Consider the following 25,182-nt stretch of genomic DNA (forward strand, 5'->3'; position numbering starts at 1 on the left):
CTTTGCTGCCAAAGCAGAGTACATAAACAAAACAAAACAAATAGTCATAACGACAATCACTATATCACTATGTATATATATATATATATATATATATATATATATATATATATATATATATATATATATATATAACACACAATATACTCTCTATACAACGACTGCAAAGCATGGGAGAGTGGCAGAGAGTGGAAGAAAACACAATAAATCTTGACTAGAGTTTGCCAAAAGACGTGGTAGACTACTCTTTTTTGGCCACCAGACTAGATACTACAGGTACATCTCAAAAAATTAGAATATCATGAAAAAGTTAAATAGGCTGTTTTTTGTCACTCATTTCAGAAAGTGAAACTCATATATTAAATAGACTCAATACACATATACTGAAACATTTCCAGCCTTTTTTTTCTTGAAATGTAGATGAATATGGCTTACAGATAATGAAAACCCAAAATTCAAGGTCTCAAAAATTAGAATATTGTGAAAAAGTCCAATATTGGAAAGTCATGGTGTTTCACACCCTAATCAGCTAATTAACTCAATACACTTGCAAAGGTCTCCTGAGCATTTAAATGGTCTCTTAGTCTGGGTCAGTAGGCTACACAATCATGGGGAAGACTGCAGACTTGACCGACATCCAGAAGACAGTCACTGACACCCTCCACAATGAGGGTAAGCTACAGAAGATCATTGCTAAAGATGCTTATTCATGGAAAGTTGAGTGAAAGGAAAAAGTGTGGTAGGAAAAGGTGCACCAGCATAAGGGATAACCGCAGCCTTGAGAGGATTGTCAAGCAAAATCCATTCAAGAATTTGGGAGAGCTTTACAAGGAGTGGACTGAGGCTGGAGTCAACGTATCAAGAGCCACTACGCACAGACGAATCCTAGACATGGGCTACAGATGTCGCATTCCTCGTGTCAAGCCACTCCTGAACCAGAGACGTCAGAAGTGTCTTACCTGGGCCGTGGAGAAAAAGAACTGGACTGTTGCTCAGTGGTCCAAAGTCCTCTTCTCAGATGAAAGTACATTTTGCATATCATTTGGAAACCAAGGTCCCAGAGTCTGGAGGAAGAGTGGAGGGGCACAGAATCCACACTGCTTGAAGTCCAGTGTGAAGTTTCCACAGTCAGTGATGATTTGGGCTGCCATGGCATCTGCTGGTGGTGGTCCACTGTTTTCTGAAGTCCACAGTCAACGCAGCCATCTACCAGGACATTTTAGAGTACTTCAAGCTTCCTTCTACTGACAAGCTTTATGGAGATGCTGATTTCATTTTCGTGCAGGGCTTGGCACCTGCCCACACTGCCAAAGGTACCAAAAGCTGGTTCAGTGACCACATTACTGTGCTTAATTGGCCAGTAATTGGCCTGACCTGAACCCCATAAAGAATCTATGGGGTATTGTCAAGAGGAAGATAAGAGACACTAGACCCAACAATGCAGATGACCTGAAGGCCACTTCAGACTCTCCTTAGACACTGAAGACAGCAGCATTTGAAGAGATTTTTATTTCATATGAAAGCGTTCACTGATTTTTTTAAAACCCTGAGTTCTCACCACATGACAATGATCAGATATTATGATGTGCAATTATGAGAAACAGAAAACATGAACTTTCAGCTTTATATGACAGGAGAATCTGTGTCTGAAATAAGATGGAAATAAACATGTTTTCACTCAAAAACATAATAATAATACATTTTATGGCTTTTTGTCTAAAAAATAAACTTAAAGTCATAATCAGTGTAAAACAGAACACAGACATGGAATGACATAATTTGTGCATAATCAACCACGGCCTCAAAATCTATTTCTTTATGTCCTCCATGACGACTAGCATGCACTTTGTAGCATCCACAGAGTAAAAACTGAAGGCACTTTAAAACAGCGTAAGCCCTCCTGCAGCTCCTTGTTATTGTGTAATTGTTTGTTCATGTGCAGCCCTTTTGTTGAATTACTGTTAGAGTCGAGAGAGTCCACCGCAGAGAGGCACTAATCATCATATTTAGCGACGTGGGTGTTTTTAAAGGCTATACATTTTAAATATGTGTGGCTAGATGGCACTGTTCCCATTAACACAGAACTATGATTCACAGCTCAGCTGTAATTTCAAAACATACACACACTCACAGACACACCATGTATACGCACTCAAATCTGACCCAACACCTTGAGAGATTTTCTGCTCTGAAAAGTTCCTCTAAAATCACTAAAACGACCCCAGTTCTCCTCCAGCCATGAAGCAGTGATGCATTGCTCTCCATTTTTCCAGAAGAAAAATTGTTCTGCTGGCTCAGAGCAAAAATACTCACATAAACACACTTTTGATGAATACAGCATGGGATCAAGCTTTTTTCTCAGGTTCAGTTTAGTGTCAGCCTTAACAGCTGGGATGAAGACTTTGATCACGACTGGATCCTCTTTAACATAAGCACCTGAGAGGAGGGTGTGTGCTGAAGGCCTGTTCATGCCAGAGTCACCAGAGGAATCTTCATTCTCAGAAGAGCCCGACCATGTGGTCGATCTGCCTCATGTAGATGCTCTTTAACGGCAGCGTGTAGCGCCGCTCTTCTGGTATTCTGTTACACTGAGAGAAAAGGAAGAGTCAGCGTAAGTTTTAGAGGCTTTAATTTAACATGATTCACTGTTGACTCTGTTTAAGTGGCATGTTAGGCCTTACGTTTGTGATGTTGCTTGGTGCTGGCCGGCTGTTTGGCTCTCTTTCTGCCAGCCTCCCCTCTTCACAAGGAAACAAGTCACTCCATTGTTTCTCCCTGAAGCGCCTCTCTATCGGCACCACATGGCCCTCAGTGGTGAAGATGTACTTGTTATCCGATCTGTGAAGTGGGTTGTCCTCATCAAACAACTGCAAGGCAGAAATAAACAACTGTATATGACTGCATGTAAAGAGGGAAGATAGAGTTTTGTTCCGACTGTGGCTGGATGACACCAACAAAACAAGGTAACTATTTTTAATTGAACACATTAACATCAGTATTTGACTTGTTTTGAGTTTCTAGCAGTGTTTGTAATTATTATAATTTACTTCAAAAAGTTAAATTGCCATAAATTATAGATTCAGCTCATAAAAAGTGAAATATGTCAAGACTTTTTTTGTTTTAATCTAGATGATTACAACTCTCCCTAAACAACCATCTCTTCTGGAAAAGTCTAATTTGCAAAAGTTTCCAGAGACTTCATTCTCTCACTCTGGTTAAATTCACACAGCCACAATCATGGGGAAGACTGCTGACTTGACAAATGTCCAAAAGACAATCATTGACCCCCTTCACAAGGAGGGTAAGCCACAGAAGGTCACTGGTGAAAGGACAGGCTGTTCTCAGAGGCAAAGTATATTTATTGAACGTTGTCTGAAAATGTGGTAAGAAAAGGTGCACAAGCAACAGAGATGAGCTCAGCCTTCAGAGGATTGTCAAACAAAGCAGATTAAAGAACCTTGAGCTTCACAAGGAGTGAACTAAGGCTGGAGTCAGTTGATCAAGAGCCAAGAAACACAAACGGGCCATATGTATTGTGCTTCTAGTGTCGACGAAATCCAGAACCAGATGTCATAATCATCTCACATGTGCCAAGGAGAGAAAGAACTGGACTGTTGTAGAGTCTAGAAGAAGATCTGAGAGGCACAGAATCTAAGGTGCTTGGAATCCAAGATTCTTCAGTCAGTCAGTGATGGTTTTGGGTGACATGTCATCTGCTGCTGTTGGTCAGCTGTGCTTTATCAAGTTCAGAGTCAACACGGTCAGAGATTTAAGAGCACTCCATGCTTCCGTCTGCTGAGAAGCTTTATGGGGATACAGTGAAGCCAAAACTTCCAGAACCTGGTTTGCTGACCATGGTATTACTGTGTTTGATTGTCCAGCCAACTGGTCTGACCTGAACCACACGGAGAATCTCTGGAGTATTGTGAAAAGGTAGATGAGAGACACCAGACTCAACAATACAGATTAGCTGAAGGCTGCTATCAGAACAACATGAGCCTCATAACACTCCAACAGCGCCACAGACTGATTGGCTCCATGCCACATAACATAGATGCAGTAATTTTTGTAAAAGGAGCACCAACCAATTATGGAGTTCAAAAATGGGCATTATTTTCCACAAGGTCAACATTTCTTTGTCATAAATCTTCTTTTGGACTGGTGTTTTGTTACATTCTAATATTTTGAGACAGAGGATTTTTGTGAGCTGCCTTGATGGCTGTCAACGAGGCACCTTCTCTGCCTTCAAACTACCGCTAACGTATGTGTGTACTGCATCTAGGGTCCATGTCACATTATTTTTTAGGATGTGCACAGCCGACACTTCAAACCAATCCAGGATAAGTGTGTAAGCAATGATGTGTCTGCCCAAGCATAGTTTACTTTAGTTCCAAAATTTTAGGGCGTATCGTCTACTGTATTATGCTGAGGCCCTGCTTTGTTTCAGACATGCTCTGGCCATTACTCACCAGGTAAAGGTATTTGCATGTTTCACTGAGGAAGAAGCTCTCCATGCGATCCTCTTTGGATTTGTCCACCACGTGGTGCAGAGTGGCATACCCACATCTGCAAATAACAAGGCTCAGTTAAAACAGACCAATGTTAAACTCACCAAAGATAAATGTAAGTCACACAAGCCTCACCTGACTTTGGCATTTTTCTCAAGGCTCTGAAGAATATCCATTCCTACGTGTAAATAGAAAGGATTTTTGGTCGCCTGTAAGGAGACAAATATCGATCATATAAACAACCACCAGCACCAACCCTGTGTTATAGCAGGTTAGAGGTAGTACCTGGTACAGCAGGTAGGTCGACTCAACCAGCTCTGGTCTTAAAGGGTAGAAGAGCACATCAGGAGCCTGCAGCTGCCAGTTGTATCTCTCCGGCAGAGCACCGAAGCGCTTCCAGATGGCGTAGTAGAAGGCGTGCAGGCAAATGGCATTATCAACATCACCACTCAACACCTAGAGCATGAAACTTAACTTTAGATGAACACAAACACATTCATTTATAAGATCTGCGAGTGTATTATCTAACCTGCAGCCCAGGAAAGAAAGCCTGAAGGGAGTCGATCCAGGTGTTCATGATCTCACCACTAAACATGTTCACATTCACATAGAGGGGTGGGTCCCCCTCTCCTTCATTACATGACTCTCTCCTGGAGGAATACAGAAGCAGACAAGTGTTAAAACACACCTTTTCTTTTTTTAACCAATAAAAATATTTTAGAAGCTGCTTCACTTTATTCAGCTACATCATTATCTGCTGATATTTTCTGTTGTAATCCGTCTGCATCCATCACTCTATTTCTGTCTCCCCAAAACTTGCCTCCACAGATGGCTGTTAGCAGAGGAGTCTGGTTCTGCTCAAGGTTTCTACCTTTCAAAAGGAAGTTTTACTTGCTGTCTTGTTATTTTTTCCTTGCTCATTGTGTAGGATGCCAGAGCATTGATTCTAAATTGGGGCTTGATAATTATAAATTGATTGATTTATTGAATAGCAGTTGCATAGCTGCTTTAGAACTATTTTAGTGGTTCTTTTCTGCTCTTACGCATGTCTCACCAGCTATTTTTGTGACAAGTTTCTCTCCTTCAGGGTAAAAATGCAGAAGGATGTCAGCAGTTTTACTTCCTCTCCTTTGGCCAATCCTCAACAGAAATCCATTTACATATTTAAAGTCCTTGTAAAGTGAAATCCAAACTTTGTGTCTTAACAATCTAGTTATGTTGGATTAAGGCTGCTTAAAATGTGAAAATACTGAGATCTATGAGTGACTGAATTTTTTATTTAGACTGTTAGAAAGCTGTTTACCTCTTTCATAACTAGGTTTAATTTGGGCAGGGCAAAATGTAGTGGCCTATGATGTCACAAGGTGCTATGGTGGTCTACGGGTCATTTAAAGCATCACAACAGAGATTTGTGACAAAAATAGACTTTGTCTCTGTTCTGGCAGAGCCAGGCAGCCACACTCTGGCCATAGCTCACCGTAAGGTCAAGGGGAAGGCTACTTGCTGGAGTGCTTGTCTATTTTTCACTTGAATAAGGTACAGCAGGAACAAACATCTTAGCTGCTGAGGATGTGTTTTTTTAATCCATATTTCACTTGTCTCTAGTCTTGGATGATTAAAAGAAGCAGGCTGTGGCTTTGTCTCTCTCAAAGCAGCAACAGTTCAATCTCTCCTGTCTACTAGTGTTGTGATGCTAGGTTTAGTAAAGTAACTGACAATAGACATGTTCTATTTCCGCCAAGTCTGTCACAATAAAAATCTCCAATTCTAATTATTTGTGAAGACTTTTATTTTAAAGAGTAACATCAGAAAAATGAGTGTTGTTGGCAGCAACTTCACAACAAAGTTATCCGGTGAACTGGAGAGAACAGAACTTCACCTAACTAAGAAAAGGAGATATAAGGAATATCTGAATTGTTAAATACAGGATATAAAAATTAAACTGCAACATTAGCTCTAACCTGTCTGTCATGATAAATGTGATTGTTTCTCTGGTGGCTGACACAGAGAGCTGACAGAGTGTTTTTACTCTGAGAGACTCATATTTCTTGTGAGTGGGTGTGGCTTCAGGACATTTAACTGACACACCCACAGCCTCCTAGAGCAAATATTACTGTCTCATTTTCAGGGTTTTGAAACTTAATTTTATAAACTTAGAGATGTATTTCATGACTCAAATTTGGCCTGGTGGTTCATAACACAGCTGCCCGTATATATATATACATATATATATATATATCTTAACTAATTTATTAGGCCACCTGTCATATTTGTCTCAGAGACCATCCAGCATCATGAAGTGCTTTAATGCAGACTCTTTCATTTTCAGTGAGCTCTCCACATTTTACCATTTTGAACAGGAATGAGGGATTTTAAACTGAATCCATCCAATTTTGAGCCGCTCACTGGGCTTCTCTGAGACATCAGAAATGAATCAAGCATAACATTCAACCACTAAAACTAATTTTTCTGTTCAGGAATGCAAGTAAATAACTATAATTTGACATATTAATCAAGAAATATTAAAGTGCTTTACTATTTTTTCAGGGTTTTTTTGTAAATTAGTAAATTTGAAAATTCATGGATAACAATAATAACTACATTTTAGCATTAAAAATATCCTTTCGGTTAAAGAGCTTCTACATATTGGTGTCTTAACCATTTCAGAAACATAAAAAATGATTTTGGTGATTACCAATGCTGTTAATTTAGGGCAGCTGTGGTACTGTGGCTCAAATTTGGGTATAAAAAGGTGAATACAGTTTGATTTTCCTCATTCCTGTTCAAAATGGTAAAACGTCACGTGCTCACTGAAAATGAAAGAGGCCGCAATGAAGCACTTCATGATGCTGGATGGTCTCTGAGACAAATATGACAGGTGGTCTAATACATTTGTTAAGCACTGTGTATATATCAATCACAGTGACATTCTTTCATAGTGGGACTCACCCTCTCCTCATGTGGTTTTGAATGCTCTCATAAGCAGCCTGGAACATTCTGTAGTCCTCTTTCTCTCCGAATAGGATGTACGATTTGAGCAAATACTCATAAAAGGAGTCCATACCAGCTCCCAGACCACTCTGTTTGCCCACCCACTGTCCTGTTTGGATGTTTACTACATTCCCTAAAGAATCACAGGGGATGCATTGAATATTATAACAGGTCAAGATTGAAGTTAAGGAAGGAAATGAAATAGTCTTTTTTCATGCAACTACATATTTTTGCTCACCTAACAGACCGGTTTCATTGTTCCTCAGGTTCCACAGAGCTCTCACAGCTCGTCTGGCAACCCATTCAAAGGTGGAATCACCAATCAGTCGACTCAAAATCCCAAACTCCACCAACAGAGACCCTGCTCCTGCAGTGCAAGTCTCATTGATGCTATCTGGAGGAACCCCAGTCTTTAAGTTCACCTGGATTTAAGATACAAGTAAGTCAGTGCACTCAGCAAAACTTACATGTTTAAGAAGCCATTCAACTCCATTCTTATATTGGCAGTTTGATGCACCTGTTCTAAAACTCACCCTGGGGTAAGGAATGCCTGTTCTGGTGTTCTCAAAGGCTGGCAGTAAGCGGACAGCCAAGTCATGAGCCAAGTGAAGCAGCTCATTATCGTAATCTTCAAAGCCCACCTTTCCAAACGGATGTTTTGGGTCAGTCAGCAGGATGTGAGATGAAATAAGGCTTCCCAAGATCCTTAAAAGAAAGGAGAAATCATCCATTATGGGTCCTCACAGAAGAGTACAATTACAAAAGGCTTTTGAAATCAAATTCAGTACTTTGAACGTCATTGTAACAAGGCTGATAGATGTGTATCTCAGGATTTTGCTTCAACATTGTTTTAACAATTTCTTCTTGTAATGTGGTATTTGTACCTGATGTTTGCCTCAAAAACTTGCACAGTTGAGTCCTTGTCAAAAGATACAGTGTCTATCACCAGCTTGACAGCTCTCTGGAACTCGCTTACATTTCCCAGCACCTGCAGAGAAACGCAACATTACATAACCTCAGTATGTTGTGTAAACAAGCTTTTCAGGTTTAAATAAATACTGAGTGGTCTTAAGATGTTTCATTAAATGGGTTTTCTTCTTCTTTATTGTTATCTTAGGCATCCTATTACAACTTTGTAAAAAGAATAGTTTAAAAGTACAACTTATTTTTGTACAGGCATTATCTTGGTTGGCCTTGATTTCTGTTTCAGTTTCAGGGGTGACACAGTTACATACCTATAGACAATCTAGAAACTCTGCCTGAATCCATCCCAGGTGCATGCTTTGACTGTTGCAGACAGCATGCTATGCACCACACAGGAAGTGTTGGAGCCACAGCCACAGTGGGACTGTTCATGCGAAGCTGACATTAAGCCCATACATTTGCATTTTTTACCTCACAAAATGGATTTTGCTGCTGTCAAATTTCATATTCAAGAATAATCTCTGTGACCAAACTAAACATCAAGTAAAAGACTAACCATTCCTGTACATAATAATATTTTACTTCAACCTTTGAGTCTTAAAGAGCCATTAAAAAAACTCTGCAGGGTTATGTATAAAATACAAACAAGTGAATAGACTATAACTTACAAGCAGGGTGTCTAAGGTGTCGATCAGTGTGAGGGAATAATTCCCCAGGACATCATTGATGTTGATGTTTGATCTGAAATAAAAACAGAGAAGCAGACTCAATAATGTTATTCAAGGGGAGAGAAATAAAGAAAGCTCTCTGACAAACTGCACACAGATTCAAAATCTAAAAGCAAGAGGAGAGATGAAAAGGGACTGACAAATCTCTTTTGCAAACAGGCTGTAAAGAGCAACAAAAACACCAAATGAAAAAAATAATTAAGTCTTCCTGCAAAAAGAGGACTTCTATTATAAACGATTATTTTCGGCAGTTCTTTACCTTTGATTTTTTTTAATACACTTACTAATTATACTTATTTCAAGCAAACATACTATCCAATGATTTGTGGGGCATTCATAACAATATAAATAATGAAAATGTTTACAAATGACCAGGAACTTTATGTTTTAAGAAAACATTATTAATGAATTCTTAACTATGTATGTTTTGTGCATGTGAAAGGCCAGCTGCACTGTATAAAAACCTGCTAAAGTTAGCATCTCATGAAATCCTCACCTTTAATTTTAAAAAAGTGCTACATTGTTAGTTTAATGATTTTAACACAAAAGGGGGATGATTGGAACTTAGTGAGCAAAAGATATCTCAAGAGGCTGATATCTGACAACCTTGAATAACATAAACCACACGCCTGCCTTCATACCAGTGTAGACCGTATCGCAGCATCTAAGAGTAATGTGGATTCACTTGATAGAATTTTTTAGTCTTTTAAAGGAGACATATAATGCAAAAATCACTTTTCAGGCTTTTCTAACAAAAATATGTGCCTCTGGCCTGTCCACAAACCCCCCCAAGAATTACAACCCCCCCCCCCCCCCCCCAAAGACATGCAAAAATCCAATACTGGAGTGTTTTTTTTAGCATGAGACTTCACAGGCATGTTCTGGGGACCTCTGAGACCAATATAAACCTGTCTTAAAAGGGTAAAATATGTCCCCTTTAAAATTCTCAAGATGAATTGCTGTTTTTCTTTATTCAGAATTTTACACCATCAGTAGTATTTGGAAAACAAACAGGTTTACAGTGGATCCTGAAAGTCTAAGTTGTCAGTATAACAAGTGAAACTTTATGATAGAAAGGTGTGAAGTGTAAAAAGAGTGTACCTTTACATTTCTGTTTCACTTAGAACAGGGGAAACAAATGCACAGATGTGTCTGGCACATAAAAGTGGACACTCCTTGTACTCAATAATAAGTCAACAAATTACGAGTAGAAGGTCTTCCATTTCCTGTTTCAGATTAAAAGAGGATATTTTAGACAGTATAAAGAGAACTAATAGTAACTGGTTAACCTACAACTGATCTAAACTCTGAATAATGAATTTGTATTTTTTAAATACAAATGTCAACTATGAAATATGAAATTTAAAGAATTGAAAACAAGACCCCTGTCTCAGCTTTTATGGACATAACTGATTATTTCAGGTTTAAGACTTTTTGAATTTCAAACAAGCACATTAAGGTTGTCTTCCTCGCCTTTGGGAATAAGTTCTTTTTATTTTTCAATATTTGTTTGTTTAATTCTATGTCATACAGAAATGTGGCCCGGTTCTGGTTAAACAGAGGCCATGCTAAAGCTATATCTGAGTATTCTCAGCAGTGGAGGCAGCCATTAGAGGGCTTTCAGCACAAGTAAACCCCACCCATAGCGCAACTCTGTATGTATGGCTCTAGTTAACACAGTGGAGGCAGCCAATACTACCAGCATTCAGTCCAAGCAAACGCAACTCTGTATTCTATGGCTTACAAATTAGCATCACTCTCTCAGTCAGTTACTTACCCACTTACTTACTTACTCACTTACTTACTCAGACACAGACATTGCCATGTGAAGGGCTGACTTGACTACTGACATTGTGAGGGTCTTACACCAAAAGAAGTGTATTTAAAAAAACATCACTGCTGGCCATAAACTCACTTGTTATTTTGAACGTCTGTATCACATCTTTAAAAATCATTTCAATTAAAATGACTGACTATCCTGAAAAGTTCCAAACCCTTGATAAAAAAATCTATACCTGTTTCTTCAGACAGGTGTGATCAACAGACAAATTCATCAGAGATTGTTTGCAAAATCCTGCACACCATCTAAATTATACAAATACACTGGCAATGTTTTGGCATCGTTTTTTTTTTTTTTTTTTTTCTTTTACAATGAAGACAGTTTTCAGGAATTTTCTTAAAACTGAAAACATAAAAAGACCCTATTTTAGAGGCCTCAGACTTCTATTCTTGTTACTGTTGCTTCATTCTGTCTGATTTTAGAATCATATTGAAGTTTAATCTTCTGATATCATGACAACCCTGTTCTCAATTTCAATAGATTGAACTGTTAAGAAATGAAACTAGGGATTAGATACATAAGTCTGCATACTTCATAGGCTACTTTTCTAGTTCTCTAGCCTCAGTATCTGAGCTGGAAGTCGGAACCACATCTACAGTTTGGTGATATTTCGACATAAAGGAGGATAGCAATGATGAAAACAAAAACAGTCAAAATGCTAAAAACTGTAATGGTACTAGTAGGTATTTGTACGCAGTACCAGTAAATACTAAATGTAAGTACTTGTATAAGGTCTTGAAAAAATGGTGTTGGTGCATCCCTAAAAACACTTCTTAAACCCCCTGCAACTACAGTCAAATTGAAAACAACTTTAAAGAAACTTTCAGCAGCAGCAGGCTGCAGCTCTGAAGGCAGATACGCCTGACTGCTACACAGTATGATGTTGACTAGGTTAAATGCAAATGTTCAGTCTGCAGAGTACTGTTAATATGTAAATGGCTGCCTGTCAGCCCAGGTAGGCAGCTGTGAATGACTCACGGGTTCAGCACGTCAGGTCCTCTCCCCTCACAGTCAATGGGGTTCAGCTCGTCCATGGGGAAGGCATATTTCATGTAGTTGTCATACCCAAAATAAAACATTTCTTTGGCCATGCTCTTCATTTTCTCTCGCAGCGTGTCCGGGAAGGAGCTGTACCTCCGGACATACTCGTCCTTATTCCCGTCGAAGAAGCTCAGGTAGGATCTCTTGGGTGACTCCTCTCCCACCCTTGCACAGGTGCTGGCGGGCACTTCATATCTGGGGCCCTGTAATCGTTGAGACCACGAGCTGCCCACTTGGTCTGTCCCCTTTTCCTCCCTAAATAACAAGTCGAATTTGTGCAAACTGAAACCGAGGGGGAAGTTGAATCCCCAGCTGACGCTAGGACCGAGTCCGAAAGCTAGCCACAGTACACAGCTGAGGGAAAGTCTCAGAACCACCAGACCTACGACTATTGACCGCCATTGCATCTTTGATCCGAGTCGATCTTAAAACGCATTATTCAGATTCACACGCCTCCGAGGTGTGAACGAATATGAAATCCTGTCAGGCTTAAATTACAAGTCCTGAGAGCATTACAGCTGCTTGTAGTGATTCCGCCTTACACGCTTCCTGTCAACATACCAGCCCTCGCAGAAATTGCGCCCTGTGATTGGCCCTCTCCTTATGTCGTCATTCGACAAATTGATTTACGCACGCCCTGTGATTGGTCGAAGAGCTGTCAATATCTTGGTTGCGTTTCGTGGCAGTCATGACGTGTCTAAATTATCCTCTCAACCAATAAGAAATGGCCACAAGAGTGGGGTGCTCCGGGGTGCGGAGCTTTGAAACTGAAGCATGATTTGTTTAGGTCCCTGGGGTTTAAATTAAGGACCAGACTCAAATATGAAGATGAAACAGGTACAGCAAATGCTTCAACTTTGTCTTAGAATCTTGGCAACAAATTGTTATAGAAACCTGTTAAAATGTTAAGCTTTGAGGCAAATTTATCACAATGTTTTTTTAACCGTGCAAATAATTATGTTTAAAAAATGAACTTGAATAGCTTCTTACCACAGAGTCAGTACTCTGGATGTTTTAGATGTCAGGATCTCACTTATCTAAGGTTAAAGGTAAACAAAGAGAAGCATCTCCTGTAAAGGAACATTACACATTTCAAGTGGTGCTTGACATAGCCTATTAAAGAAAGTATATCATATTCACAAGGCCCCATGTTGCCCAGACCACAGTTCAATAGTCTTTTAACAAACATTAACCCTTATATTGATTTAAGGGCAAAACTGTCTGTAAAGCTCTGACAATTCTCAACCTGAGCACAGGTCATTTTTCTTACTTAGAGCTCTGAACATAGAAAAATAATATGTGGCATTCCCCAAGGATCATATCTTTGGTCCGTTCTTATTAATACCCCCATAATTAAGCAGATGACACATAACTGTACAAATATCGAGCTCCTATGAGTTTTAGTACAATACAGCTCTGTTGAAAAGGTCTTAAAATAATTCTATCTACTTTTGCATCACTACAAATTCAATCTCGTATCATCCTCTTTTCCTCAGTTCTTTTATTTTAAGTAATGTATTTTTTTTTAATAAGCTATTTTTAATCAAGTGTGAAACTGCCAGTTTTGCTGTTAAAATGATGATTTTTAGCGAATTAATTCAACAAATGACATTAAATCATTACAATATTTAAAGTTTAATCATTGACTGCCAAAGTTGAGGATATCTGAACATTTAGAATTTTGATAATTTAGGTTTTTGTTGTTGTTGTTGTTGGGTTTTTTTGCATTTAATATGTTTACATATATATTGACAAATTTTTGCTCAGTTCCATGTCTTTCAATGCTAGATGTTATGATAATGCCCACTCTTTAAATACACTTGCTTTAGAGAGTTAAATTTCTATGTATGAATGGTCTTTTATCATTAATTTTTTTTTTACCTTGGCTTACCTAAAATGAAAAAATGTCCTCCCAGTGGGGTCATCAACTACATTTGTCCACACACCCAGATTTTGTCTTGACCTACGCTCTACAGGCCGGTCCATCAAATAAGCTAGAATACTTTTTTTATTTGGTCTATTAGCTGTCTATTATTAATAATTATTTATTGGTATTTCTATTTTCTTTCATATTGATAGTAATTTCTGGGCATCAACACCAAGAACAGTCCCTATTGCCTACATTGCAGCCAGCATCAAGGGAGTAGTTGAGATATTTTTGACTTGAAGTGGAAAGCTGACACAGAAAACTGCAGATTTAATCAGGATTGTATTGATAAGTATGAGTTCATCACACACTATATTGACTAAGGTGGATTTCTGTAAAAACAGATTGAATGTTAATTTTTCCTGATAAAACTGTTTCAATATTAATCATTTTTGGGGTTGATTTAATAGCTGTTGGTATTCACAGATAAAAGGTACCATTAAAACCATGACATCTTTATTCTTCCTTACTTATCCTGAATTTAATCAGATTCTGGGGTCTGGATGCGAAGGCTTGGGGAGCTGATGTGGCTCTTTGGCTGCCAATTGATGATTACTCCAATATTAGGTCATTTCTTGTTTTTAATTTTAAAAACTGTGGCTGAGTAATGCCCGATGCATGCAGGCAGCCTGTGACTTCTTTCCTAATTATTCCCACACATTTCCTACTTAATCTACTGGTTTCCTTAATAAATAAGGGCATAATAGGTAAAAAAAAATAAAAATTGCAGCTAAATTTCTGCACACTTTCTACATTGGGCAAAAATATTATCAGCTTGTTGGTGCTGAAACGTTTCCAGTGGTTTTGTACAATTTAGCCAGCGTACAGAAGTTTGCACTTTTGTTCAAATGAATCCTCTTTGTTCTAATTATGCTTCTTGGCAATAAATTTTACACCATTGGAAAGCCTGTTTATTTCCCTTTTAAATGGTGCCACATTTGTAAGAAACATGCATTTGCAGGATGCGCAGCGGAGCTGAGTATGTGGGTTATGCCCATGAAAGATTTGCCAGATCTTCTCTGCCAATGCCATACAGCTTGTTTTGCTGTTGCTACTGACTCGTTTTAGCTTTTGGTGAACATGGGCCCTGCTACAGTGGTCAGTAGGTGTCTGCTCCAAGAATCGGCATGCCACGTTTGACTGATCTGGATGGGCCCTTGCAATAGGGCAACTTCAAGCTGGTGGTCCGCAAACCAAGTTGCAGCATTGTTTGGAGTGAGTCCTAGTACCATCTCCAAACTGAAGGACCAGTTCCATACAATGGGGGATGTCAGAGACAGGTCGCAAAGTGGGCATCCCAAGAAGACCGTTCCCTCACCCCGTCAGCACTTTGGTACCGTAGGCTGTTTTCTACAGATTCAGTCAAGGTTTGCAGGGCGATATGGCTGACGACTCTCTGCCCAGTCAATCCGGAACAGACGGCACGCAGCCAATCTCTGGTCTCATGGGGCTGCTAGGAGGCCTGCCATGACTGCCCTTCACTGTCAGGCGCGTTTGCGCTGGTGTCTGCAACAAGTGCACTGGAACCTAAACATGTGGAGGAACATTATGTTCAACGATGAGTCCAGATTCTGCCTACGGCAGTGGGATCATAGGGTCAAAGTGTGGAGAAGACACAGAGAACGCTATGCTGATTGGTGCACTGATAGAGTAACATCTTTTGGTGGAGGCAGTGTGATGGTGTGGGGCAGCGTTTCCTTCACTGGAAAAACGAGGTTTGTCATCATTGGAGGCAATCTCAATGCAGAGAGATATCAAGATGACTTTCTGCAACCAGTTGCAATCCCATATTTCCAATCTTGGACCACACTCTATCCTCCAAGATGATAACACTCGCCCCCACAGAGCGAGGTTTATCAGAGACTACCTCCAGAATTTGGGAGTGGAGAGGATGGAATGGCCTGCCAACAGTCCTGACCTTAACCCCATTGAACACTTGTGGGATCAGCTTGGGCATGCTGTTCATGCCAGAGTGACCAACACAACCCCCTGGCTGACTTGTGACAAATGCTGGTTGAAGAATGGAATGCCATCCCACAGCAGTGTGTGACCAGGCTGGTGACCAGCATGAGGAGGAGGTGCCAGGCTGTTGTGGCTGTGTAGGATTCTTCCACACTCTACTGAGGCTTCCTGTTTGTTAAATGGCCTTTATGTCTTGTTTCTTCAAACTTCAGTCATCCAATCCACCAAACACCAAACAAGAGTCAATGGCAGAATCAGCTGTTTGGGTATTGGCAGAAAAGATTTGGCAAGTTTTTCATGGGCACAACCCACATACTTAGCTCTGCTGCTCATCCCAAAAATGCATGTTCCTTACAAATGTGGCATCATTTAAAAGGGAAACAAACGGGCTTTCCAACAGCATAAGATTTATTGCCAAGAAGCATAATTAGAACAAAGAAATAATCAACCGAACACAAATGTCCTTACTTTTTGAGCTAAGTTTACACTTCTTTTCCTGAACCCCTTCATGTTTACTTCTCTCTAATTGAAGGAACCACTGGGGGCTCCTTACTTAGATCTGCCTTTGTTCCTCATACATTTATCTCTTTATCCCCACATCCCTCACCCCCATCCCTTCACCTCTCCATCTCCATTGGGCTTTAGCTGATGGCATTATTTGATAAAGGAAAATTAACCACTCTGAGACCAGTTCAATTCAAAATTTAAAGAGTTACAATTATTTAATCAAAAGAAGAATTTTGTCTTTAGATGGCACAGAGAAATACCCTCTCAGTACCTTTACAACCACTCACCCATTAAATATACAGAGATAAAGCAAGTTGCTCAAACTTTGGCGAACAAAAAACAGAACGATGTCTGACTTAAAAAGCATGCCTTTTATTTCTTGTATATATTGAAGTGGTGTTTTTTGTTTGTTTACTCTACCCAGGCAGGCACACCTTGCACACTGCTTTGCTTCGCTTCAGAGGTGAGAGACGTTGCAAAAGGCACTTTGAATTCTGCCGCTCTCTCACCCTCTGGGCAGCACAAAGGACATCATTCCACCGAGGCTACTGACAAAACAGGGGCCAACATGAACCACACAATCCTGTACAGCTTTACGTCTAGTACATTCAGACTTTAAATAGAATCATATATTCATACACGCACATCTCACATCAGTAAAAATCATACTAGCTTGATATTTGTACAGACCTGCAACAAATGACTTTCTTCACTGCGAAATTTTTCTATAACAAGACACGTCTTTGAAAGAAGAAAGCAGAATCTTGCAAAAGGTTACAGTCAGTCGACAAGAACGAAAACCAGCGAGTCTCCTGGTGTTACGTCTGACTGTGTGAAGAACACAATCTTAATTTTTTAATACCCGTTCAATAGAATAACCCCTTCTTTTGGAGAGTGTTCTTTCATACCCAAGATTAGTGTCATACACTACTGGTATTAACCATCAATAATACATGGATAGTAAAAGGGAGAGCAGAAATTAATGCAATAGAATACAGCTTTGCAGGCTGATAATGCCAATTGTCTTCCTTAGATTTGGTATCAGAGTCACCTTTTTTAGTAGTGCATTCTTTGGGGATTGTGAAAACATGACAAGGTAAAAGGGGGGGAAGGGGTGTGTGTGTGTGGCATGAGCATAACAGTGCAGTATGTGAGTAGAAGACTGTACATCATAGCAGAGTGAAGGGGGTGTGGCATGATAGTAACATGGCAAACACAACTGGAAAACAGCTACTGCATTTTCAGCTCCTCCTGGATTTCGAGTGCTGGATGAGCCACTGAAGTGTGATATCTGGAATTAAAAAAAGATTGCAGGGTCAGTATGAGAGTCATTTTATGGATCATTTCAGAAGTATTCACATATATGCAATCCTGAAAGTTTAGAGGAAATTCCCAGCAGGCTGTCCCTGATATTTTAGGAGTTTGTTGATCACACATGAACCTCTCAGCAGAAGACTATTCCTGCAGGAAAGAAGGGACCAGCTCTCAGGAGGAGGTAGAAGAACAATGCAGAAATAGCAGAAGAAACAGCTGCTATGATGACAATTTCCTACTAATGCTTTGTGTAGTCTGATTTTCAAAATCATCAACAGAAGTGCAGAGAAGAACATACAGATTAGAAAGCATGATAAAGCAGTTTAATGGTCACACTGGTCATTCATTAGTAGCAGGATATATTATCACTTCTCCAGCTTGCCCACAGTAATTTTCCCAAATTTTTCCTGCTGCGTTATCACATCTTTTTCCCTTGAAAAATTTACAAGCAGGGCTGGCAGAAATTTTTAGGTACAGTCGCAGTGAAAAATCCTTCTGTTCTGGCTCAAAACTTAGTTCATGCTGAAAACTTGAGGGCATTTTCAGGATTTTCTAGTAAGTTTGGAAGAATTGTTAGTGTCAGATTTAGCTCAAAAGAACTGTGTTTAACTGCCTCTACCAACATAACTTAAAGTAGTGATATTTGTCATTTTAATAAAGGTTAAGTCCAGTTTGGCATTGGTAGTGACAGAAATCAAACGGATCATCAGCATAAAAAAGGCAGAACCCTTTCTCTACTTTTTACTACAGTGGTAAAACATAGTAATGAAGAACAAGACATTAGCAAGTTAATTTAAAACAAAAATGTTCATAACTTGGTTCATAATGGATGCAGAATTTCCCAGAAAGGGAAGGGGTACTAGCCCCCCTCTGTGTTGGCTCTGGAGGAAGTAAGGGGTGTTACAGAGACAAGTAGGGATCAAGAAGGGTGTAAGCGGGGAGTGCACACCGTGTGTTTTACGACTGTGTATGTATGTGGAGCTAGTGCTCTCCTGCGTTCTCTCACACTTCTAAAATGCCTCAACACAATTTGAATTAAAGGCAAACACACACACACACCAGGGCCAGTTGGCACATAGCATGCTGAGGCATGACTGCCCCCCAGTCCGCCCCATTCACATTTCTTCAAGTCCAGCAGAGCCTGGGTATGGATGCATCATCTCGCCATAAGATGACACGTGCCATTTACAGGAAGTGTGGTCTCAGAGTCAGCACAACGGAGAATAGGACTGTAACTTTACTTCCTTTGAGTTTTATTTTGTGTCATTTTGGTCAGATAAAGGCCTCTAACTCTCCACCACTGTTTAAAATTATTGTTGAGTGGAACAGTCAAACTGGTTATCAGCTATGTGCATGTTGCATTAGCGTGTTTGAGAGTGTGTGAGCAAATTACACTATGCTGAAGCCCACATATTCCATCCATGCCAAGTGAAAAGCACTTGCACAGGTCAAATAAATGGGACTTTAAGCGTGCTTGGGTACAGTGCGGACTGCTAAGTGTTAGTGCACCCTAAGAGATTGTGAATCAAGATGAATTCTTTGACAAGCAATGACAGCAGAGCTTCATTATATCACTGCTGCAGAAATGCACTGAGAAAAGGGCAGATGCTGCAAACATTTAAAGAACCCATTATCCTGAAACTGAAAGGGTGGCACAAGTAGGCCTTTGATATTACAGAGATGTTGCAATGCAATCATTAACAAGGGCATAGTACCAGAGGGTCTTCTATCATTCATTGTCACTCTGCAAAGCAAAGCCCTTCACATGCTGGCTATTCAAGGTGGATTATTCAGCCGCTATGCTTCTCTGCAGTGTGTTTTGGAGGCAGAACGGTGGGGAAAAATGTTGTTCTGTCCCTGATTCAATATCAGACAAAACAACAACGGTGAAATGGACGTAAGATGGTGGTAAGACCTGCCACTGTTGCGGCATTGTCGATTTAAATATAAAGGCTTCATGGTGTAGCTTCCTTATGGTTGTAGAATCACACCTTTAAAAAGGCTTTTGTTGGTAGATGTTCCCAAGACAGCACAGGGAGCAGGTACACAAGAGGCACTGAGGAGTGACAGCCAATAACTGAGCACAAATTGAGTTCAGATCTTTGAAAGTTGGAAGTTAAACTCACAAAAACTGCCCCATTTCTTTATTATCTTCCAAAAACACCCTTGTGTTAACAGGCTTTTAGACATAACTTCTTTGCTATAATCTTGCTTGTTTTTTTACATGTATTTTAATGCTGTTCTGCAGAATGCACTTCGTTAAATTATGTACCACAAATTTGCTTAACAATGAAATCAGAAACATTATCATTGCTAAAAATTCCTCTGAGGTGTTGCTGGGATATCGTGGTTGAAAAGGAGATAACTAAACTTTTGTCAGAGAAAAACAAAAGGAGACACAAATGAGCCCACAATCTTTAAATGTAGCTTACCAATGTTGTCTTTTTCTTTGCAGGAAATTGAGTAGCAGCAGATCTCTCTGTCCTGAATAGCTGACAGATTCCTTTGAAAGAAAAGTGGAACGAACAAGTAAATCAACGATACATTGGTGTGCACTCTGGCTAATAATCAGTCTCATTAACCTACATTGTTTAGGGAAAAAAATCTGTCTTTTATTTCAATTCAACAGCAGAGGGAGCCAGTTCCTTACAGTAATCTAATACCACACAGCTCAAAGTTTTTACAAAAACAAATGAATGATCCTGTGAGAGTTCAAGTGTTCAACAAACTGAACTGAATACAAATACACAGATCTGATGTTTGCAAAACAAACAGACTTTTAAAGAGTCAAATCCCATATTATTCATCCGAGGTAACTTTCATTACAACTGCTCATACTTACATTTTCTCAATGAGCTGCTTCTCGTCTAAAGCAGTGGGAAGGTCTCTTTTGTTACCAAGTACCAAAACCTGAAAACACACAACAATCAAAATCTAAACATGCAGCAAGCCACCAAGGCAGAGCCTACACTCCGCTGCTGTAGACATTGCACGTACTGGTTTCATGAGAAAACTTACAGGAATTCCTTGCAACTGAGGTTTGTCTAATAAATTATGAAGCTCATTTCTGGAAGCCTCCACCTTTTCTCGATCTGCTGCATCAACCATGTACCTAAAAATGAGAAACAACATGAAAAAAGGTGTTTTTATATTCTCACAGACATTTTTTCAGACAAGCATCAGAATTCTAACTAGGATTATACTCACACAATTGCATTAACTCCCCTACAGTACCGCTCCCACATGCTCCTGAACCTTGGCTGGCCTCCTATGTCCCAGATCTGTGGGATCAAGGGAACATCATTGTTAATAAAAACAACATTAACGCCCTGTTATCCGTCTGATGGATTCTTTTTTACCTTGATGGTGACATTTCCTTTGGAGACTTTCCTCATGTTGAAGCCAACTGTAGGGATCATGTCTTCACTGAAGTGCCCTGACTGAAAAGAAAGACACAAGAAGATTTCCTCACTTTAACAAAAATAAGTGCAATTTCTGGCTTAAAACCATAACCTGTTTATTAAGATGGGCAGAGTGGAATAAATCAAGATATTGTCCAAATTGATATAAAATAACTTCCCTGAACATATGTGGTTGTTTAAGCATTTGTGGATATGTGCAAATTTGATCATCTCTGCACAAAGTATAATGTAATATATTTTACTATAAGTTGGTTTTTCAATGGGAAAGACATTTTTAAAGTATGATTTGTTACATGGGATCCCATGTTTTCAAATGAAAATACTATTATTTGTAGGAATGCACAATTTTATTGGCATGATTTCAGTATCAGCAGATATGAGCTTAAAAGTGAATTAACAGTGTTGAAAGTAATGAAAATTCATGCAGAAATTAACAATGAATATTTTGGCTATAAAAATCTGCCTTTATCAGCTGTGAATGAACATGGCTGAATGAACAAATAGGTAAATGAGTTTCAAAGCTGGACCAAGTGTGTTTAAGGACTGAAACCTTTTCATTTTGTTATCGTCATAAATATGTTATAAATTATTTGCAAATCATCACATATGTGGATAATTTGAGATAAACTGATTTCGTAATAATAGTAAAAACATTCAGAAAGGACAAGTTTCTGAATGGTATCAAAACATTTTCTTAGCTTTTGAAACAGAGGAAGTGGCGACTTGGGACAAAGTGTCCACTGACTAGTGAATCTAGGATGTTGTTAATCTGTAATATAGATTTTATCCATAAAACTTTAGAAACTAAGAGCACAGAAAATACGTGTTCCAATCAGAGTTACAAAGCTACTTTAGCCAGATGTGTGATGGCATCCAAGTGCAATTAATCAGCATGCAGTTTTTAATTGCATCTTTCACCTCTGTAATTAATAAACTGAAAGTCCGGCCAGTGCCTCCTTTCCCACATATCTTTCCCCAACTCTCCCATCCCTATTTTTGATTCTACCTACTGTCCTCCCTGTCAATAAACACATTAAAAGCCCCAAATATATATAAAAAAACACCTAGTGTAACTTCCAAAAGTTTTATCCCAACGCCTCCTTTTCTAGGCCATCTGCCCTTAAAATAGAGTTGCAAAGGATAGTGTACAGATGCACAGACAGTACCAGACATTAAATCATGATTAGATTGTTTTCTTAATTGCAGATCTTGCAGATGATTTGCAAGGTTCTGGGATATTTCCCATAATGCACTGTTTGGAGTGTCTCCAGAAAACTCTGTTGCACTTCCCTCTACACCTCCATCCCAACAAGAATCAGGACACCCTGCCCCTAGACGTGAACCTGCAAAATAGGCTAAGTGGTAGGGGCAAGGGGTGAGCTGGGAGTCCGTCTGAAGTAAAAATGGAGAAGGGTTCACCACACCATAAAAGACTGTAACGGAAAATTGTAGAAGGAAAATGTTTCTCAATGTATAATCCCGAAGAATCTGGGGATTTCAAGGTCCAGGTTTCAATTTTCACCTGTTTTGCCACTAGATAGATATGTTGTCTTTGTGCTGTTTTTTTTAATTAAATATGGCATGTAATTTTTCCATATTCACATCTGTTTTATTCATATTTCCCAACTGGTTCTGGAAAGAAGCCAGACTTATGAAAGCAAACATGTAGAAAATAAAAACAGATTATATTTGTTTTACACCAAATCAAGCTCAATACTGCATCAGCATTTGCTAAGGCCTTTGAGAATTTTCATTACTACAAACTGGAAAGGGAAAAATGATCCACATCAGCAGTCAGAACCAGTGGCATTTCCCCCTCTCACATCAGACCCCACAAGCTGTTTATATTTCTTCTCCTCCTGCTTTCTTTGAACACGTACTGTCTGCTGTCCACACATTTCTCAGCACATGACTTTCTGGAGTCACCTGATGAAGCTAAGTGGAAATGAGTGCAGTGGTCTTATGACTAAGAAAGGAGGAGGAACAAACCCCGCTACTACCATTCACTGGCTGCCGAAGCATTTTTTTAAATTTCCACACTGTGAAGGAACAATCAGGGCTATATTCCATCGTCAACCCCAACTTCCTCTTTGAAACTCTACCTGTAAACCAACACCAACAAACACTGATAAGCCTTCTGCAAAATGAGAACATTTTCTGACAAGACGCTGCTTCCTGCAGCGCTCTGTTGCTGTTTCCTGTCTCCGGAGCGACATTTACTCACATTAATACTGCTACTTATCACTGTGGCTGACACCTGAAACTTTACTTTATTGTTACACCAATACTTTATCAGTTAAATTACTAGTTATTTTCTTCATTAGTCCATGAGTTATTTGATGAATTGAATATTGCCTGGTTGAGTTTCTGTTATCTTAGGGTGATGCTTCCAAAGAGCTGCACTAACCCACAAACAGGAAGACAGTTTTACAATGATGTAAAACCCTGAAAATCTTTGCAAATAAAGTGGAACCTTGCAGATTTAATAGAACATAAAATTTGCATAATGAAACAATAAATGAAGTTGTGGGTTGGAGGAATTATTTTACCAGTGGAAAAATATTCTGTAATTGTTGAAGCTCTTAACATGAATTGTTGACACCAAAGCAACTCAACTGAAAAGCACTCTTGAAAAATGGCAAGCTCAAAAATCACTTATATTTATATAAAAATTAAAACAGGCAACATGAGAAAGGCTTGGAAAAAATGCAATCTTTAGATACTAAACATCTCCTTCCCTCTCACTTTTCAAAAACTGAAGGGACTGGCAACGATATACTTAGAGGTCAGTAAGTCATCTCTATCAGTTTTATACATCACTCCATGCCACGTGATGCACAGATGGAAAGCTTGAATGGTTGTCAAGAGGAGCTGGAAATAACTTAAGAGTAACATGCATGTGTGCTTATTCTCCATGGAGAATTAATGACTTCAAATAAAGGCACCCAATTCCTCTTCACACTTCTCACAATGTGCTGCAGAAACTCTGATGCTGTTTAGACAGTGGCATATTGCTTCACCAGAGACGGCCACTTTTGAGAAACACTTTGCAAACTTGCACAACCCTCGAACAGATGCTTCCCATCTTTGGTCACAGGAGGTCAAACTGAAATACACAATTAGTCAGTATGTTTTATTTGTGCAAGCTTTCTATGTGTAGTCTAGTTGCCACTTTATTTCTGCAGCTGACCACATACACACTGCCATAGACAGATCATAACTGAAAATGTTCAATAATAGTTTAAATAGTTTTAAAAGACCCAGGCTCTTTACTTTTTGCAACAGGCTTCTAATTTTTCTTGTTTCTGAGTTAAGGTTAGCGCCAACTTGTTGCAGGAGATATGGCAAAACTCCCATAATATATGTTTATGTTTTTTTAGCTTTAAAGAGAAGAAACGTGTATGAAAGTGACACTACTGGAGGTTATAAGGTGCTGTCAGCTTTGTCGTAACTTTAAAATGAGTTTAGCGGGGATAAAGACACAACAAAGCTAATGTACGTACGCTGTGCTTAGTTTTAGCATGCTACACAATCATAACACAGTAAGAAACTAGCCTTTAAGAAAACACCAGCTGCTAACTAGCTAGCCCTGCTGTCTCTCTGACACAAAACCAACAACCTGCCTGTATTTCAGGCTTGTTTCCATGGGTACACCTGTCCTGAAAGACGTCGTTTAATATCTGAAAAGCAGACAGGGTAGTGTTAGCACACACCTAGCTTGGTTACTGTTATCCCATTATTAAGGCTAATGATATTAGCACTACTCCATAGCGAGGTGGCTAACAGCTGAACACTTACAGCGATCACGTTTACAAATGTTGTTTTTCCCGAGTACTGGAGACCGACCAGCGTCAGCTCCATCTCCTCCTTCCAAAACAGAGACTTGAACCAGTCCAAAAGCCGGTTTATAAGTGCCAGCATCTTGAGGTCGTTGTTTAAACTCCCCTGTGGTGCTGTCTGTTCCTCCCTCCCTGTCAGATGTGGCGTTTTCCAGTCAGGAAGGGAAGTGGGACGCATG

General features: G+C 39.4%; 2 protein-coding genes across 3 annotated transcripts; both read right to left on the reverse strand.

Moving 5' to 3' along the window:
• Positions 1–1,492: 1,492 nt before the first annotated feature.
• On the reverse strand, positions 1,493–12,583 carry edem1 (ER degradation enhancer, mannosidase alpha-like 1). Its single transcript, XM_041783944.1, has 12 exons — positions 11,970–12,583; positions 9,092–9,164; positions 8,384–8,487; positions 8,033–8,204; positions 7,738–7,921; positions 7,458–7,632; positions 5,038–5,158; positions 4,794–4,964; positions 4,644–4,717; positions 4,470–4,566; positions 2,682–2,867; positions 1,493–2,588 (listed from the first exon to the last, which is right to left on the reverse strand). The coding sequence occupies exons 1-12, from the start codon at positions 12,437–12,439 to the stop codon at positions 2,499–2,501; spliced, it is 1,917 nt and encodes a 638-aa protein (XP_041639878.1). The 5' UTR covers positions 12,440–12,583; the 3' UTR covers positions 1,493–2,498.
• A 4,197-nt stretch (positions 12,584–16,780) lies between these two features.
• On the reverse strand, positions 16,781–25,182 carry arl8ba (ADP-ribosylation factor-like 8Ba). 2 transcript variants are annotated; one of them, XM_041783770.1, is made up of 8 exons: positions 24,963–25,182; positions 24,788–24,844; positions 21,102–21,182; positions 20,950–21,023; positions 20,761–20,854; positions 20,585–20,652; positions 20,175–20,245; positions 16,781–17,719 (listed from the first exon to the last, which is right to left on the reverse strand). In XM_041783770.1, the coding sequence occupies exons 1-8, from the start codon at positions 25,179–25,181 to the stop codon at positions 17,670–17,672; spliced, it is 714 nt and encodes a 237-aa protein (XP_041639704.1). In that variant the 5' UTR covers position 25,182; the 3' UTR covers positions 16,781–17,669. The 2 variants fall into 2 exon arrangements, with proteins under 2 accessions (XP_041639704.1, XP_041639706.1); XM_041783772.1 differs by lacking the exon at positions 24,788–24,844.

This window comes from Cheilinus undulatus, linkage group 3, assembly GCF_018320785.1.
Source record: "Cheilinus undulatus linkage group 3, ASM1832078v1, whole genome shotgun sequence".
Lineage (NCBI taxonomy): Eukaryota > Metazoa > Chordata > Actinopteri > Labriformes > Labridae > Cheilinus > Cheilinus undulatus.